The sequence below is a fragment of the Danio rerio genome, chromosome 3, assembly GCF_049306965.1.
Source record: "Danio rerio strain Tuebingen ecotype United States chromosome 3, GRCz12tu, whole genome shotgun sequence".
Lineage (NCBI taxonomy): Eukaryota > Metazoa > Chordata > Actinopteri > Cypriniformes > Danionidae > Danio > Danio rerio.
In genome coordinates, this window is record NC_133178.1 from 28696855 (window position 1) to 28716761 (window position 19907).

The 19907-nt window shown below is 34.8% G+C and overlaps 2 protein-coding genes across 4 annotated transcripts in view; both read right to left on the minus strand.

Moving 5' to 3' along the window:
* Positions 1 to 229: 229 nt before the first annotated feature.
* On the minus strand, positions 230 to 19900 carry bcat2 (branched chain amino-acid transaminase 2, mitochondrial). Of its 3 annotated transcripts, XM_073939091.1 has the most exons (12): positions 19686 to 19811; positions 14130 to 14204; positions 13942 to 14021; positions 11674 to 12082; positions 10365 to 10475; positions 10125 to 10244; positions 9887 to 10050; positions 6187 to 6329; positions 3614 to 3699; positions 2532 to 2672; positions 2293 to 2367; positions 237 to 2175 (listed from the first exon to the last, which is right to left on the minus strand). In XM_073939091.1, exons 1-12 carry the CDS (start codon positions 19701 to 19703, stop codon positions 2134 to 2136), a joined length of 1464 nt encoding a protein of 487 aa, XP_073795192.1. In that variant the 5' UTR covers positions 19704 to 19811; the 3' UTR covers positions 237 to 2133.
* Positions 19742 to 19907, minus strand: part of slc1a9 (solute carrier family 1 member 9) — a 115510-nt gene continuing 115344 nt past the window's right edge. Inside the window, exon 12 of the transcript XR_012396752.1 lies at positions 19742 to 19809. The gene's annotated coding sequence lies outside the window, so the exon portion shown is untranslated. The remainder of the gene's footprint in view (positions 19810 to 19907) is intronic.

Below are 19907 nucleotides of genomic sequence, written 5' to 3' on the forward strand. Positions count from 1 at the left end.
CACCCCTAGAATAATATTATTTAACATATTACTATTTATTTTAAAAAAAACTGAAAAAAGCTAGGTGATAAATACTGGCTATAAAGAAGGGAATAACCAGTCCATGAAAATAACCAACAGAAAAGTAATGGAACAAAATATAACATAAAGTCTAACGTTACAGGACATTTCCAAACATAATACAACCAGTTATTATACATAAAACTAAAACTACTAATCAAAAGCCATGTTACATATTTGGAAGTAAATAGAGTTTATTTGTAAAAATACAGTAACAGGAAAAAGTAAAGACATCTTTGAAAACCATCAGAAAACAAAACAAACCAAACTTGAGTGCAGCAGCGCCCCCTTCAGCTCAATACAGACAAAAAGATGAGAGAGATGGCAAAGAGAAACGAACTCCGTCAGGCACTTAAACTAAAGAAAAGAGCCGTGGAGTAGAGTGCAAGCATTAAAACACTCGTTTAAAATGAGGGGGAAAACAACATGACAGTTCATGAAGAAAAACAACAGCGATATGCATTAAAGCCATGTAACTGACGTTACTAAAACGACACCGGAAATAAGTTAAAACCAATAGGCTACATTCTACATGTCCAGCGAACATCACATACTTCACACACATGTATATACAGTTCACATTGTTGTTCCAGATATTACATCTTTAACACACACAGCCTAGTGACGATTATCACATCAATTTCTAGTGGTCTCTAGAGCTGCTATGTCTGGGCCGTCATGATGCCCTTGTGCGTGCATAAGTTCAGCTCATGGTTTTAAATCATCTAAATCTGGCGGTAATACATTGCCCTTGAAGTAGCATAATTGTTTATGATATATTTTTTTTAAAATAACATTTTAGTGTGTTTTTATCAAGAAACAGCACAGTTTGAATGAATGCTGACTGAATACTTAGCTCTCCTGATACAGAAAAAGTATGACACTAGATTCTTTTATTCTACACAAACGGACAAGATGCAATGCAATGTCTGCATTAAAATGGTAGCGTGCTGAAGTCTAATCCTCAACTGCCTGATTTCTTAAAGGAACACTCCACTTTCTCGCAAAATGCAAATTTGCTCAAGAAAGCTCAAGTAGTGTCAAACAGTTGTGTTTTACCATTTTTAAATCCATTCAGCTGATCTTTGGGTCTGATGGGAGCACTATTAGCCTAGCTTAGCATAGACCAACAAAATAAATTAGACCATTAGCACCTCGCTCAAAAATGACCAGTTTTGATAATTTTTCTTGATTGTTCTGTTGGTAAATTGTGTACTAAAGCCGATGTTGGTACTTTCTAGGTCGATTTAACTAGGAACTATACTCTCATTCAATGACCTGACTTGGCTATCCTGCTGAAAAAAAAACAGCTTAAAACAGCCCAGGCTGGTTGGCTGGTTTTAGCTGGTCGATTAGCCTGGTTTGAGAGGGGTTATAGTGGGCAGATGACGAGCTAAAACAAGAGTGACCAGGCTGGTCAAGCTTGTTTTAGCTGATCATTTTCCAGTCTGATCAGCCAAGACCAGGCTGGAAATGGCTGGAAACCAGCCTGGAAATGGCCAAACCCCTCTTAAACCAGGCTGATTAAACAGCTAAAACCAGCAGTTTTTTTTTCAGCAGGGTAAGCTAAGCTAAAAGTGCTACTGCCAGATCTGCTGACTGGATACAAAAAATGTTAAATCTGTTTAACTGTAAGGGAGTCGTAAAATGAGTTCCTTTAAAATCATTACTTTAATATAAAAATATAATTAGCTTTAGAAACAAAAGACTGAAGCATTTTAGATAAAAAGGAAACAACAAAGCATGACAGACTTTAAAAAAACAAAAGTTTCCACACTGGATCAGTAACTACTGCGAGGAGAACATATTTGCTTGTGCCTTTGCTTATATATGGCTTATGACGCTTGTGCTCGACAGGTTTAAGGACGAATTCTAGTGCTACAAATTGTGCAATAAAGACCTCTATAGCAAGCAGGATGTAAGCTGGTTTGGACAGACTGCATATATTTAATAGGTGGTTTTCTATTTCGAAAGGTTTTTGTTATTGTAGAATAACAGTCCTGTCTGTGAAGTCCACACACACAAACCGGTGAGATGAGAGAGGTTTGAGATGTGAAACCTGCATCCAATCGGTTAGACGACCAGTGGAGCCCAGTCCCTCTGAAGACGTCCATACTGTAATATGGAGCGAAAGTAAAATTCTGAATGTAATTGGAATGTTTCAGATGCTTAAAAAAAAGCACGTCTTGTATTACTGGAAAACGCAATAATGACTAAAGAGAATCTCCATACCTGGATGTCAGTGAGCTCCTTGTGGAATCGCTTGGCAAGGTCTGGCCCATTCTTCATTGTAGGAATTTGGTAAGTCTAAAATAAAAAAGTCAGATTGACAGATGTATTCATTTAGTGCAAAAAGGCTTTTGGCATACATGTTCAACAACATGAGTTACGGTTAAGAGACAGTGTGTAGTCATTACAAAGCTTAAGTATTATCTTTATACAAGTACATATGTAGTAGTAGTGACACTGACTTGTCCTTTGTAGAGCAGACTGCCAACGGGACACACCACACATGCAGTGCCCGAACCGAAGACCTCCAGCACCCGACCCTCATCTAAAGCCCCCAACAGCTCCTTCATGAAAACTCTCCGCTCAGTCACTTTGAATTCCCCCTAAAAAAGCCACACAACTATTAAAAAAATAGTATGAACAGAGACTTTAATACAGATTATATATTATGTGTCATTTATAATAAGTCATTACAGAACTGTGAGTACATTAAGCATTTTCCATTCATTTTCGTTAAACTGACATAAAACACATGTATAATTTACAGTTAAGTGAATCCATTATTAATGTCAAATAGTGAAAGATGCTGAACTTATTGTTGAACTTAACCACTAACAGTTGACGTCTTGCATCATGTTGTGCTTTAGCTTCAGATGATAACCTCAATCCAACCACCACATGGCATGTTTAATCTAGGATTTTATGTTTTCATTAGATTATTGTTTTTATTTTAAAAGTGAATGAGAAATTCACTTTTATAAATTTACAATATAATTAATCTACTATTAAATATTTATGTTTATAAACATTTTTAACAAATTCCTGTTTCTGTAAAAAATTGAAGAGTAATTCAAAGAAAAAAAAATTACATTTCCGGTTAAATTGCTATTTTTTTAAAACCAAAAGCAATTCTATAGATATAAATAATAAAATGAAAACAATTTTCGCTTTAAAAAAATAATAATAATAAAAAATAAAAAGCTTAACTCCAAGATATAAAAACAGTGATATTCCTGTAGACATGATTAACTCATAGATATTCTGGATTTTTTCTCTACACTGTTATTGGGCTTAAATTGCAATGCATTTAAGCCTTTCAGTTTAAAAAAACAACCAATTTAAAACCATTTAAGGAAAAAAACAAACAATATTGCAAAAACTATTATATGACTATACAAATACTTCATAAAAATATAAAATGCGTCATAATTCTGTTAAAACTAATGTAAATGCTATTAAGTATAATCTATTATTCAGATCACATTTCCTTTTACTTAACGCAAACTTTCCCTTTTTTACATCATCATCTGCTCTTGTTTCTCACCCATTCTCTGGCGAGGTCCAGCAGAGACTGTCTGGTGACTCCTGGAAGAATGACGCCATCAAGTGGAGGAGTGACCAGCTCTTTTTCTGAAAACACACACCAATGCCCATGAATTGAGATGCACTTATGTGCATCACCAGCAGAGGGAGACATTTTGTATGCAATAACAAAATTCGACTACATGTCAACACCTTGCCAAACTAAACAGCAGGGCACACTGCATGACGAACTGATTCCCATAATGCAATACCCTTGATTTGACCTGCTATTTTGAGAGTGAGAAACAAGCCAGAAACAATATGGTCTCTTTAAGTCTCCCATTTCATAAAAAAAATGGTTCCATGACTTATTCATTCATGATTTTAAAGACTTTACAAAAACACATTCTTCCCTTAAAAGTGCTATTCCTAGCTAATTAAATAAATCATTTAAACTTAAAATGAGGATTTTTTACTATAGAAAGCTCCAAAATTTGAGATTTTGTTAATATGAGACTTTGTGTGTACAAATGGCAATAATCTGAAATTAAGCTATTCATGACTGCAAGAATCCCCTAAGATACCGGACACAACTAAAATCACTTAAGTAACCAGCTTTTCAGCAGGAGCCTCAGAAAACACAACTTTTTCCCCTTAAAAATAAATATCACAATTCCCTAACGTTTGAATCTTTTTAACTAAGGCAGGGCAAGGTATTTCCCTTTTCACTGCCATTTGAAAAAAAAAAAAGAATATAAGCATAACCACATCACAAAGTCATTCTCTCAATAACAGACGGGTATGCAGGCAGTAAATCACTGATCCTTGAATGTCTCACAAAGTTATACGTTTATTAATCAGTACTGTCATCAATATAAACATAACAGCTTTTTTTCAGACTTGTTTTCAGGCAAGGTGATTAAGATTGCTCTACATTCGACGCCCAGAAATCTTGTCTATTTAAAACAATCAGAGGACCACTGAGCGTCTGCTAAAGTGTTTTAGAAAAGTGTGCCATATGCATCAGGCTGAGACTAGGTCACCTGCTACAATTTTTCCAGCATAGTAAAGCTCTAGCAAAGTAGAGTAAATATTGTCTATAGAAACAGCAGCCACAATATTTCAATACTTGCTCTAAAAAAGCAATTAAACAAGCAACACCATGTTTCTAACTAAATGTGACGTCAAGACGCTCTTTAATATGGAAAAGATACCGTTTAATGAGAGTTTTGGTTTAATTATTTACGAAGGCGACGCGTAAAATTTCTATTTTGGAAACTATTTCTATTTTTGTGACATCGCAGCATAACATTAGCATATACTACTGTGAGAAAGATCACCTCAGGTAAAGATTATTTGCTTTTTTCAGTGTTAAATGCTCACAATAAAGCTGCCTTTCCAATGTACACGTCATTCGGACATGACTGTCGGAATATCCCCCCTTGTGACAGTTGCACAGAATTTTCAGTTTAGTCATGCACTGGGAGAGAAGCTGATTCATGCGGTGTCTAAAATAAAGGAGAGCAAAAAGAGCCTTTATTCTCAGTGCGTTCACCAAGGTTGAATAAATGAATGAATACTAGAATCTCGTAGACCGCTAATCATTTTGGAGGGAATGTAGAGGCAACATAAAAAAAACATAATTTATTTATTACTCATTTATGAATAGTAATGTTTTATTAATATAGAAGAATATAAAGAACAGAAGAATATAAAAAAATAATAATAATGAAAAAAGTACTATTTCTCATCTTGCACACACGGACCTGCTCGGACAACACTATTATACATCACATCTGGTCAACCAGTCACATGGGGTCTAGTCGCAGAATATTTTAATGTATTCGCAGCTCAAATCGGAACCGAATTTTCCGTACACGGAGAACTCCACGCAACTCTCAGACTACTCTCCATTGGAAATGAATGACTTCCAGTCTGTTGCTTGTCGTGTGCAGGGGAAAGGCGGCTTGAGAGTTTAAATATCATTTTTATGTGACATTTATCACCATATTAATGAAAGACTGTTTAAAAATGAAATTCAGAACTGTAATTCAGCACAAACCAACAACATCAGTCCCTTAGTAGCCTATTAATAATGATGATAATGAGGTTTAATATGTATTAATTAAATTAAAAGTCTTTACAATTTCATTGGGAGTGACGTGGCCTGTATTTAAGTGTTTCTGTCATGCCATTAGTGACGATGCTTTTGGTGGAAAGAGACAAATTGTTTGAATCTTATCGCGATGTATGTTGTTGGGACAGTGTTAAACTTTGTTTTTACCTTATATTAGGATGTATTTTTCCACACTACTTGCATTTGATTGTTGGTCAAGACTCTTGCCTCTTATTTGGTCACGCTCTGTTTTAATGGATTTCACCAAACTGGGACGAGTATTCAAATGCTTCTTGAAGTGTTTAAAGGTGGACAAATTCAAAGTGTTATAGACCACATTGACACTTGTATTTAGTGTTATTTACTTACGATAAGATTGTCAAAAACAAATCATTACACCAGATTAAAATGAGGCCTAAATGCAGCTGAACCACACACTTCAACTGCAGAAGCACTCTGGAAGCGGTTCACCATCTCACCTCCTTTCTTTGTGGTCCAGTAGATGAAGAGATTCATGGTGCCGACCTCAGTGATCTCCTCACTCTCTCCATACAGCCAGAGGACCTGCTGACAGCCCTGCTTTGCCGCCTCATTCTGGACAGCGATGGTCGGCCCATAGTTGCTGACAAACAGAAGCCACAATTGCAGCATTTAGACCCGCAGCATTACTACATTTAAACACACATCCGAGAAAGAAAGTGCTTTATAATCAACAGTAAAACACTGTGATTCATTATATAAACAGTCTACACATTATCTGAACACTAAAGGGCAGCAGCAGGAGCTTTGCTAAAGTGGGCCTTAAATGCTTAATGTGACGGTCAGATAAGGCCTGATAAGAAGGCGAGGAGCAGCTGATAAAAAGCACATAAACAGAAGCAGAGCCGCATTAAAGTGAAGGGTGAGGATTCACTGCAATCCCTAGTTGCATGTGACTAGACTAGTAAAGCTACTTCAATTCTCTGAACAGTCTGACGTAGAATCGCTACTCCTAGACTCCAAACTGGCAAATGTAAAACACAAATGTTTGGCTCGTGGCATTGAGCGAGGCAATGGAGTGTGACAAATAACTAAACTCCGGGCCAGATGTGGAATGGCTCTTCTGGAATTTGTGATCTAACCATTAAAACAAAAAATGAATCACTATCCTGCAATGAAAAAGTGAAAATTGGATAAGCAACCTACTGGTGTTTGTAACAGTCAACTAAAACTAGTTAGATGGTTTTGAGTGAAAAAAAATAAAAAAAATAAAAAAATCAATCAAAACAGAATTATATATATATATATATATATATATATATATATATATATATATATATATATATATATATATATATATATATATATATATATATATGTATGTATGTATGTATGTATGTATGTATGTATGTATATGTATGTATATATGTATGTATGTATGTATGTATGCATGTATATATGTATGTATGTATGTATATTAGGGATGCACAATATATCGGCGGCCATATCGTTATCGGCCGATAAATGCTATTTTTAAGATTATCGTTTTTGATCCGATGTCTAAATTAGGCCGATATCTTTAAGCCGATAAAATACGTAATTGTACAGACCTGCATGCCGCGCACGCGTGGCCGGAACTTGTTCAGACTTGCCCAGTGCACTATAATGGATCTCTCCCATACTGTTTATTCCTTCAAAGTCTGTCATTTATTCATGTGGTATTGCTGTGCGTTAATAAGTCAGTAAGTAACCATGTTCCTTATCATTGTAGATGTGTTTGATTGAGTGTCATTGTGTATTTTGCTTTAAATCGCCTCAGGAAAAATATTACATGTGTAAACCTTCCCTGCTCTGTCTCTTTGTTGTGTAGAGATAGCAGGGGATCTTAACTTATTACTCCAGGGCCGAATAATATTAGTTTCGTGGTGAATTGCCTTCTCTTTTAGTTGCAGCTGGTGAATGAACGAGGACACATGTAACTTGGTCCAAAATATTTATTACTTTCCGTGTGGTAGAACAAATCAGTCACCTAAAATAGTCTCATTGCCCAAAAACCGCTCCTCCTTTCTCTCTCCCTCTCCGCTTCACACACACACCCCAAACTGCAGCTGGACCCGCACATTTTACAACACGTGTAAACATAACGGTTGTTTGTAATTTGATTATTTGTTATTATCAACGCGCTGCTTGTCATGTGTTGTTGATGTAAGATGTGTTCAGTTTGATCGGAATATTCATATTGAATGTCATATATATATATATATATATATATATATATATATATATATATATATATATATATATATATATATATATACATATATATACAGTTGAAGTCAGAATTATTAGCCCCCCTGAATTATTAGCGCCCCTGTTTATTTTTTTCACCAATTTCTGTTTAATTGAGGGAAGATTGTTTCAGCACATTTCTAAGCATAATAGTTTTAAAAACTCATTTCTAATAACTGATTTATTTCATCTTTGCCATGATGACAGTAAATAATATTTTACTTGATATTTTTCAAGACACTTCTATACAGCTTAAAGTGACATTTAAAGGTTTAACTAGGTTAATAAGGTGAACTAGGCAGGTTAGGGTAATTAGGCAAGTTATCGTATAATGATGGTTTGTTCTGTAGATTATCGAAAAAATTATTAGCTTAAAGGGGCTAATAATTTTGTCCCAAAAATGTTTTTAAAAAAATTAATAACTGCTTTGATTCTAGCCGAAATAAAACAAATAAGACTTTCTCCTGAAGAAAAAATATTATCAGACATACTGTGTAAATTTCCTTGCTCTGTTAAAAAAAATTTGGGAATTATTAAAAAAAAAATAAAAAAATAAAAAGGGGGCTAATAATTATGACTTCAACTGTATATACATATCGGCTATCGGCCTCCAAGTCATACATATATACACACACATATATATATATATATATATATATATATATATATATATATATATATATATATGTGTGTGTGTGTGTGTGTATGTATAAGTAATAATAAAAGACAAAATAAATAGACTAAAACTAAGTTTTAATACAGATTTTTTTCTGTCATGTGATCTGTGTGGAGAACTGGCTTGCAAAACAATGGGCTGTAATGGCAGCTTACACTGAGATTTGTAATGAAAACAGAACAAAAGAGAGACAGATGCAACGCGCAAATTTAAGGGCACTTGTAAAATGTGTACTTTAGATTGGGATGGGATAATGTTGCTGTTTTGGAACAAACTGGCACAAACTTCCTGGCTTTTCTTTCTCTGATGGAATTCTGAAGATGCATGTCTCCTCGGCGGTTAGTATCCCATTGCACAACAATTTACTTCCATTTGGGCTTAAAAAATAAATCACTCAGCTTGTGACTTGGCGGTCAGTGGGAGATGGTAAACTGGGAGTGGTAGTCTTGTCCAGCAGGGGAGTGTTCCCTTATTGGCAACATCATGCGAAAGCTATCAATAGTACTCTGTAACCAACAAAACAACTTTGTGGTTCAACACTACTTGCTTTTGTTTATGATTATACAACTAACAATAAAAATAAAATGGAAGTTTGAGTAATGCTTTTATGCATATGCTTATATTGAAGCTGCACAATCCTGGACATACTAAAAAACCACACTGTTTGATTAAAATGAAGATTACAATTCTGAATACACACCAAGACAAAAAAAAAGTTATGTAATAGAGATTCGAAAAAAAATGCTGATGTCGTCTGTTTAAAAATCTAAATTAATAAAAAAAATTATGAATGAATAAAGGAATGATTTAAAGGCTTACTTATAAAAACCTAATTTCATTACTAGATGAATCAGTATTTTTAATGAAACTCTTGAACTAACGTTTCACTGACGCATATTTTTAACAGTTACATAGTACCTGATTTAATTTTTATTTTAAGCTTTCAATTTCTTTCAAAAGTTTTTTAAATCCAAACTATTATGTTTTATCCCAAAGAAATACAAATAAGGCATGACTGAAAAGTCCTTTTAATTGCCATTCTCAGAAACTCTTTTTGTCTGGGTTAAGTGCAAACCTGAATTATAAGGCTGTGACAGAACTTGTTTAAGTTTTAATAGACATAGCTGAATCATTGTCATTAAGTAACAATATTGGTTGGGAGCTTAAATGAAGATCAGAATCTTTTACAACTAACCATTCAGCTCTGTATGTGATCGCGCTAATTAAAAACTCACCCGCCCATTTTGTACTCTCCGACGCCACCCCTCCAGGCACGGACGTATCGAGGATCTGCCAGCAAAGACACCGGATTAAAACTTCCAGTGGCAAAATAAGGTCCAACGGGTCCAACGATGACAAACAGCAAAGCGTGACCAGCTCGAGAAACACCTAGTGAAGGCTGAAACAAGAAGAAGGGTAAAAAAACACTAAAATCCTCAATCTGGTGACTTTGTAACATCTAACGCTTCTTACTTCGGTTCCTATGAATGTTGGTCTGATGTAGAGGCTGGCATCTGTGGAGTAAGGAACCCATTCTTGGTCAGTCTCAACCAGCTTATTGATGCATTTCAGCAGTTCAGCCTTATCAAACAACTGAAAGAGAAGGAGAGAATACGTTAGGAATATCCAGCTCATATATCGAGTTAGGTGAAATATGATAATATCACTGATCATCAGCCATTAAGCTGAAGTAGCTGTGTAATGAAGACTAACAGGCAGACAACTCCTTTCAGCACTCCGATGCATCCGCTCCATATTCAGCATAGGCCTGAAGAGACGGATGTTGTTGTCCACTCCCCGAAAGGCCTTCATACCCTCAAAGAGCTAAAAAAAAAAAAAACATGTACAAGATGAAATATATAAATGTTAGGGGTTTCAAAAATTATATTTTCTAGTTATTTAGTAGCAGACCAGAAATGGTTATGATGTACTGTCAATTTTCTGATGTCAACAAAAAAAACAAAAAAAACTCAATCTCTCCCACACAATGAGCTTTGGAACACAATGCTGCATATTTCATTTTGAAAAATGATTTTGTGACCATTTTGTGACCTTTAACACATTTAAGAAGTGTGTTTTCTTTGAGCAAGTAAAATTAAAGCTTCAATTCATTATTCTGACTCCTTGTATTTAATAACAAAAGTGTATATATGAAAAGTAAAACTGAAAATCGATGATTGAATCATACAGTATACTTTTTATTCAACAAATGTGTCAGTAATGTTGGTTCACGTACAAGTTTGTCCATGTCACTTGCCGTCTTAAACTTGTCATAATTACAGGATTCAGACTAGTAAAAAGCATGCACATCTTTTTAGAACTTAATTACAACTTGAAAACCAGTAACAGTGAATATCGGAGAGCTCTGACTAGTACTACCCTGCAGATTGATTCATTCTGAGTCTGTGAGCTGTCATCTCAAAATTATAGTAATCTTTTATTTTTTTTTTATCCAAATATGTTTATTGGGAATATACCAAAAATTATTTAGGATGCCAAAGTACAATGAATATCAAGATATTCCTTTTTTTACAATGAGCAAAAACAATTATGAAACAATTGCCCTCGATTTGTTTCTGCTTTAGATACACAGCCATTTTATTTTAGCTAATTGGCTTTGCGAATGTACATAAACAACTGTATTTACATCATCAAAGAGAAATCTGCAAACCTTTGAAGGAATAGTTCACCCAAATAATGAAAATTCTGTAATCATTTACTCACCTTCCACTTGTTCCAACCTATTTCTTCAGCTAACAACAAAAGGAAGATATTCTGAACAATGGTGGTAAAAAAAACGCCACTGATTTTCATACTATGGACGTCAATGGCTGTTAATTTCCAACGTTCTTCAGAATATATTTTGTGTTCAACAGAAGACAGAAACTCATTAAAGTTTACAACTACTTGAGTGTGACTAAATTCAAAGTTTTGGGTGAACGATCCCTGTAATTACCACATTTTTACCCTCACTGTTAAATCCACTAAATAAGAAAAAGTGACATTTTTTGTGCTCTCTCACCTCTATTGAGTAATGCAGGGCTGAGCATGCTGGGTGAAGGGACAGATTCTGGAAGGGCTTGATCTGAGGGTTCTCCCATCCTCCTGCTGCAGACCAGCTGATGGTCAGCATGTGGTCTGAAAACTGCTTGCCAAACACGAGCGTTGACGGATCTGGCTTTGGCTTTAGCACCGAGCTCTTCTCGATGGTCAGATCTGCAGCCTGACATAAACAATCGGAAAGACAGAGAGAGAGAAAGAGACAAAAAAAGGGAGAGAAAACGAAAAGACAGAGAGGGGTGGGGAGTACAGCGGGGCACGTGGAGAGCTGTTTATTCATTGTCACTGATTGCACATGCATATGAAAAAAAAAATAATCTGGATTCATCATGCCAGTCAAGCACTTATGGAAATTGAATTCAATTAAATTGCTGTGAAAAAAATGAAAGGGGGTTGTTTGGAAGAAAGAAAGAAAGCATGCAAGAGGGTGAAAGCACAAAAAAAGAGACGTCAGATCCCAGAAGGTGACACTGCTAGACACTTAGAATAGGGCTGGGCGATGTGACAAAAATATATCACAATAAAAGTCATCTCATATCATACATCTATGTAAATTCAGTCAGTTAATAGTTACTATATTGGCCAATGGAAAGACTTTCTTGTTTTACAATTTAAAGTATGTTTTCAGAAATCTACTCATGTTTATATGATCATAACTCTTCAGGTCAAAAGTTTGATTAAAAATGTACAAACATAAAATAAATATTAAAGAGCCACTATTATGCATTATAAAAGGTCATATTTTGGTTTTGGGGGTCTCCAACAACATGCTGATATACATGCAAGGTCAAAAAAAACATTTTGATTGTCTTATAATATGCATTTATTTTTACCTAATTATCCTAACGACTCCCATATGATTCGTTCAGCGATTCATTTGTTCTTCTTTGAATGAGGCAAATTTTCTGTGATTGGTCCGATGAGCCAGTCTGTTGTGATTGGTCGACTGTGTTCAGCGTGAGACGGAGAGAAACGCCCAGCATGGTTAAAAAATAGTCAGTGCACAAAGTATTTGTGAGAGCCCAATGCAGGAGAGCAATAAAGCAGTGCAATTAAACACCAGCAAATTACTCTACTCTTAAACCTAACCCAAAGTAATTACAATGACACACATTCAATATTAATCTATACAGTGGCAAAGGTTAAACGATTTAGAAAAAATTGACTGTCACGCATGTGGGGAACAGCTGATAGAAATAAATAGCTGGAGATTACGAGCACAAAACGCATTAAATCGGTAAAGGAAGAAGCACGAGTCACGTTTTCAACGTGGTTTTAGATGCAATATGTGAATAGCCCCATACAGATTTAACCTGAGAGATACAAGCACTGATCTATTACAGATACGTGATTACAAGCCGCACAGAGTAATTACAAGTTATAACACACAATTAAATACATATTTTGCAAACTCCAGAAAATGAGGCAATCATTTTAATCATGCTTCACGTTGTTTAGGAAGAAGAAAGACGTATAGACACGTATATACAAATCCCGCAGTTATTGTATCAATCATCAGAAAAATGACATGAACAAACACAGCCCACGGTTAGCTATACTGTGGTGTTGTTGTGAAAATGAACTTTAACCCTTTATTCCCCACAGCTGCATGTCTGGCCATCTCTCAGTGATGGTAATCGTCGCGTCATGATCAATCCTATGATCCCTAACACTCCGCTAGTGTCTGAAGGGAAAGCCACGTTCACGTTTTACCAGATCCGACAGTTCATATTTGGTATTGTTTTGTGTCGATGTCAAAACAGACGATCCAGACAAACGACAAATCCTTTAAACAACTCTAAGTCGAATCTTTTAATTAAAAAATAAATTAATAAATAAATAATCAATATTTTTTCAAACAAGGTGTACTTTCTGATTTAACTCTCAGCTGGATATTTTAGAGCGGTTGCACGCTGCATGGAAGGTAATTTTCAAAAACCCAAAATAGTGGCTCTTTAATCAAATATAAAACATTTTTTAAAAACTAAATGCTTACAGGTCCAACTTACCAAAAATAAAATGAATAATGTAAACATTGTGCTTTTAAGATAGCAATTATCACAATGCTGTTATTCATGTGTAATCATGTGCTCTTAGAAATGATTTAAAAAGTATTAAAATAACACCACAACATAAACAATAATACCTAATGTACAACAGTAGACTTTTTTTTTTTCATACGATATATATCACCATATTGCACAGCCCTACTTAAGAAAATACAACTCACAATGAGCCGTAAAACTTCACAGGTATGAAAAAGCTCTTTAGTGGCCCATAAAAAGTCACCGTAGCAGCTGTGACACAAATCTGAAACAACAACACATCACAAGACCCGAGGCCAGGGCTGAATTGTGGTGGCATAGAAATAGGAGTGCTGGATAACCCTGGCTCTTTTCAATATTATTATTTCAGTACCTTGAAGGAGGAGCTGACGAAGCGCAACGACCCACATGACAAGGAGAGAGGGTGAAGAAAGCGTCCGTTCACTGCCTAAAAACACAGAAGCAGAGTGTGGCTTTAATTGATTCATAGCTCAGTCAGACACAGAGCGCGCTGTTGTTCTCGACAGCTGTTGTTTAGCCCTCATGAAAAGTGAAGGTTGAGTATGTACCAGCTGTATATACCTGCATTTGAGCACAAGGAGACAGCTGGGTCACACAGCTTTTAATAGCTTAACACCAGCAAATATAAAACGCTTAACAAGTAGTGCTGTTTGCTCAAGTTGTTTCCTCTTTAAATTATTTTCCAGGCCCAATTTACCAATGGGTATTTGTTTGCTTTATAAATAATGTAGCAGGGCTACATAATAGCTTGCTGCTCGATCTGTCAGGTGACTTCTCTTAGCACAATGCAAATGTTTTACAAGTTTAGTTTGTGTTAAAATAATGGCCCGTTTCAACTAACTATGATTTGTTTTTGTGAACTGGCATTTAAATTGTTTTTGTAGTTTGCGGGATAAATATTTTCTTGATTTTGTTTTTTATTAATGTAAAAAAATGCTCTTACCCCTTAAAACAAGCACTTGGATCTTTTTTTTTTGTGTGGATTTTCTTTTTATAAATGTAAAAAAAACACTTGCCCTTTAAAACCAGCACTTTGTCTTTTCTTTAATCTTTTTTTTTTTTTAAATGTAAAAAAAAATGTTCTTGCCCTTGAAAAGTAGCACTTGTCTAAAAAAATTATTTCTTGAGTTTTTTTCTTTTTAAATAAATAAATAAATGCTCTTGCCCCTTAAAACTAGCTCTTCACCTTTTCTTGTCTACCTTTTCTTTTTTATAAATACAAAAAATGCTCTTGCTCTTTAAAACTAGAATTAAAACTGAATTTTTCTTTTCATGGTCACGTTTTGTTATTTATTTAGTTCAGCAAGGGAAGCAGTGGCCCAGAAGACTCACCTGTTTTTATTATTTTTCTTGGGAGTTAGGTAAGATCTCTTCTGCAGGAACAGCTATAGTCAGGGAACTGTTGTTTAGCTGCCCTACCTGTCCACAGTTAGTTTGTTTAAAATTTGTGTTTCTTCTTGTAAAGTTGATTTTAAATAAGATTAAAAATATATTTACAGTCAATTTATCATATTTAAGCGTCTGTGTGTTTCAGATGTTCGGCTTAAATCCTGATCTCATTAATAGAGCCAGTTTGGATTTTGTAACAATGAATGTAAAAAATGCTCTTGTCCTTGAAAACTAGCACTTTGCACAAAAAACATGCCACTCTGAATTTCTAATACTAACAGCGTCTTATTTATTGTCTGTTTACACCTACATATGTTAATTCAAAACAAATTATACTAATTATGATACTATAATACTAAAAATTAGGGCTGCAAGATATTGGAAAAATCTGACATTGCAATATTTTGTATTTCTCTGATATATTTTGTGATGTGAATATAGGAATTCTTCATTTTAAACATATTTGTGTGACATTGTAAGGGACTGGATGTCAAATATAGATAACAAATAACCTACAACTTAGCATAGATAAATAAAATATAGCAAAGATAAAAGTGAATTTGAGTTTTCTGGAGAGTCTAACAGTATTCAGGTACAGATATTGTGTTCACAACAAAAAAGGAACTTATAAATATTTGAAAACAGTAAGTAATGGTTGTACTATCTCTTTAGTAATTGGTTAACTATCTTTTTAAAAATGCATGCAAATGATAAACTTTTACTCTATTATAATTCAACTTTGCATTGATTATTATGAACAATAATCCCAACTCAAAATTGAAGATCCTGCTATTGCGGATGCACACATTGCGATATCGATGGTGAAAGAATATATTTTGCAGCCCTACCAACAATCCATTTAAAATTTCTAAATAAAAAATCTGACCTTCTAAAAATAACACACTCTATTTTATATTATATCTTTATATAGGCATGTAGAGCAACGCAGTAGCGCAGTAATTAGTGCGGTCGCCTCACAGCAAAGGGTTGCTGGTTCGAACCTTTGCTTAGTTGGCGTTTATGTAAGGAGTTTGCATGTTCTCCCTGTGTTCGCGTGGGTTTTCTCCGAGTGCTCCGGTTTCCCCCACAGTCCAAAGACATGCAGTACAGTGAAGCTAAATTGTCCGTAGTGTATGAGTGTGTGTGTGTGTGAATGTGTGTGTGGATGTTTCCCAGAGATGGGTTGCGGCTGGAAGGGCATCCGCTGCGTAAAAACGTGCTGGATAAGTTGGCGGTTCGTTCTGCTGTGGCGACCCCAGATCAATAAAGGGACTAAGCTGACAAGAAAATGAATGAATGAATAGCCATGTAGACAAATAAAAAGGGCTGACAGAGACTGGTCATAGTATTTGTTCATTTTGTCGAATTGATTACTTCTACCGTCCGACATTTAAATCACCTTTTTTTTTTTTTTTTTTATAAAAGTGTCTAGCAAATAATAAAAGTAAATGTAAACGCAACCATATTGTCACACAAAGTTGCTTGGAAGCAAGTCTGCAAGGTTAGTAAATCAAAGTGTAACAGTACTGCAGGGAAGGAGACCTGAGGCTGCACAACTCTGACAGAAATTCAATAACTTTAAGGCTATAATGTGATTAAATAAAAAAGCACTTGCAATCCAGTTATGCTTTCGCCAATGGAAGAGCATCAGATCATTCAATCTCCCAATAATACAACCATCTCTATTAGAATGCGTTTTAAATTCACTGCAAAAACTACTTATTTGTGACTAGAAACTTTAACCAATCACCTTCCAAATTTCATCAAGTGATTATGATGACACCAACAAAATATCACAACACAAGGAAAGGATAAATTATTGGCTCCAATTTTGATAGCATTTGCTACAAAATCATTTATGTAGGTCACAAAAATATTTACAAAGAGTCCCCGCAAAATTCAAGACGGACCATATGTTTTTGAAAACTACCATTTTTGTTTATTGTTATGTTAGCTAATTAATTCATCTTAAAATGGGTTAGTTAGTTTAACAAAATCCTTGGTTGAAATCTACTGCAGATGTATCTGTGCATAGAAATTATATGCATATTGATATAATAGTGATGACACATTTCCAGAATTATTATCTATTAATTACCAGTGATTAGTAACTATTAGGTACTAGTGAATTTTCTTGATAAAAGTGCATCAGTTATTTTATTTTTAACTCAATTTCAGAAACAATGTTAATCTAGCCATTTACAATGGTTTAAAAAAACTAGTCAAACTTGTCTTTCTTGAAGCTATAAAATAAGACGCAATACCACCTAATGCAAAGGTTACACGTAAAACAGGCTTAGGATGATACCAGCAAACTGGATTAGATGCTAGTAAGAAATCAGTTGTTAATATCACTAATGTCCTAAAAATGTTATATCTGAAAACTGCAACAAGTATGTACTTAATATGATTAATACAAAAAAAAAACTATTGCAAATAAACACTTGAATGATTAATCAGAATTTTATAGTTCAAAACTAAACTATCAAACTGTCAAACTAGTAAAACTAAACATTTAAAGAGTCAGCATCAGCATGACAAGACAAAAGAGGAAAACAAGACATGACACTGACATAAACTGGATTGCAAAAGTTAAAGGTGCAGTAGGTGATCTGCCTAAATGCTAACCGGTTAGCATAATATCTTTCAAATACAATCCCTCCCCTGCCATCCGAAGCTATACCACCTGAAATCGCAAACGTGCACATCAAAGATGACAGACACCAACTAGATCATGTCATTCGCTAGTTGGAAAAGTAAAGCAGGCTAGGCGGAATAGCGCTACTTATTTATGGTTTGTCGTTAAACTAAATAAAAACCAACATTATCAATGCTGTTAAAGGCCCTTATGAAACTGAAAAAAATAGTCACATGAATCGTCTGGAAAATTTCAGTGGCTGAACAACACTTCTGTGCATATAACCCGTTCATAAAACAACAAAATCTTCATCAGCTTTAGGGGACTAAAATACTTTTAAAACAGAACATTACCTGTCTATAAGAAATACTTCAGCCGTGGTGTTGTTCTTTCTTCAGCATGCAAAAGTAACTCAAATATTGATTCAGGATTTTAAAACGTTTTTATTCAGCATTTTATTTTACCGCTGTTACTCATGTCCATGTGAATGCGCATCAGTGGATCTGCGCGAACAGATGCAAAGTAGTTCAAATCTACATTTGCTGACAGACAGTTTGGGCTACTTATCAGAATTATCAGCCCGACAATATTTAATTAAATGAACTTTTTTTTGTTTTATGCCTTTCACAGAATTTAAAAATACATAAATACATTTAGATCATTTACTTTAATCATTACTTTTGGCTTTCAACCAGCACAACCAAAAATGTTTCTGAAGACTACTGCACCTTTAAACAGTAACTTTCTGAGCAATAACTAGCTGAGGAAAACTCAAGCAGACATTATCCAATACTATATACTAATACAATTATTTAAAAGTCGTTTTGAAAGCCTACTTTTAAAATTACTATTATAATACATGCGAGAAACTCCATGCAAATGTTTACCTTGCCATTAAAATTAGGTTTTCACCAATATACGGAAACCCTTTCTACGTTTTTTTTTTGTGTTTGTGTGTAAGCAAGTATTTTACAGCACTTTAGAAATACTCAAAAATGTATTTGTCAATGGTTTCAAACTATTATAATTGATCTACCAAAGTCACACAAGTGGCAATTTCACATCCGCCACATCCATAACGGAGAGATTTCACATGCATAATGACACTTTTCTTCATAAATGCAAAAATATTAAATAAAATAAAATCAATCATGTTTGTTCTATAGAAAGCCGACTCTTATTCTTATGATTATCTTTTTATAAAAAAAATTTTTTTAGGTTGTGCAGTTTAATTCACAGAATTTCTACAATGTTGTATACTGTAAACTCGCCGACTTTTGGTAACACCCAAAACGCATGTTCATTTCCCTGATTTAAAGTGTAACAAAAATGTTTACAGATTGATATTTTTCTGTTTTCATAACTATGTGGTCAATTGTTCTGGAAAATATGACAGTTGCTTCAATATAATATTAACGTATAATTACTATGTGAATTTATTTTTTGGGCTTTTAATGCAAATGTCACATCCATAACGCTGGAATTGCTCATATATTTTGTAAATGAACGTCGCGTGCGTTCACACAAGTAAAGCAAGTTAATGCTCATGTGAACCACACGCGTTCATCAGAACATTGTCATTTATTCCAGTATCTATTATTACCAGTTATTAACAGCGTAAAAACAAATTACACTGGTTAATAAATATTAAAATATCCACATTTAAACATTTAAAAACACCAAATGTTCAAACCCTGCCTCCCGCTCCTGTGCTGACTGAAAACTGTACTGTTGACAATTTGCAGCGTCTATGATCTGCAGGTTGAAGCTGCTAATTGCATTTGTTACCATACGCCAGATAAATCTGTAATGTTAAATCAGGGTCGTTAATTATTGACTGTTGGGTTTGGAGGAGATAAGTAAGCCGATCTTTGAACTCACCGTCCTGAGCGCTGCCATCGCTGCTGCTGCTGTTGCTACTGCTGTGAGATGAATGGTAAACTCGTCCGAGTGGGAGCAACAGCTCAGGACAGACAGGCCGGGCTCTGCGTTCCGGATTGGAGACCTGCGGAAACAGCGCCATTCTGCTGGGTTTTGAACACCTACATGCCCCTTTAGTTGTTATTTGTGACTCGTTCGCATTATTTGCAACACGAGCAGTGT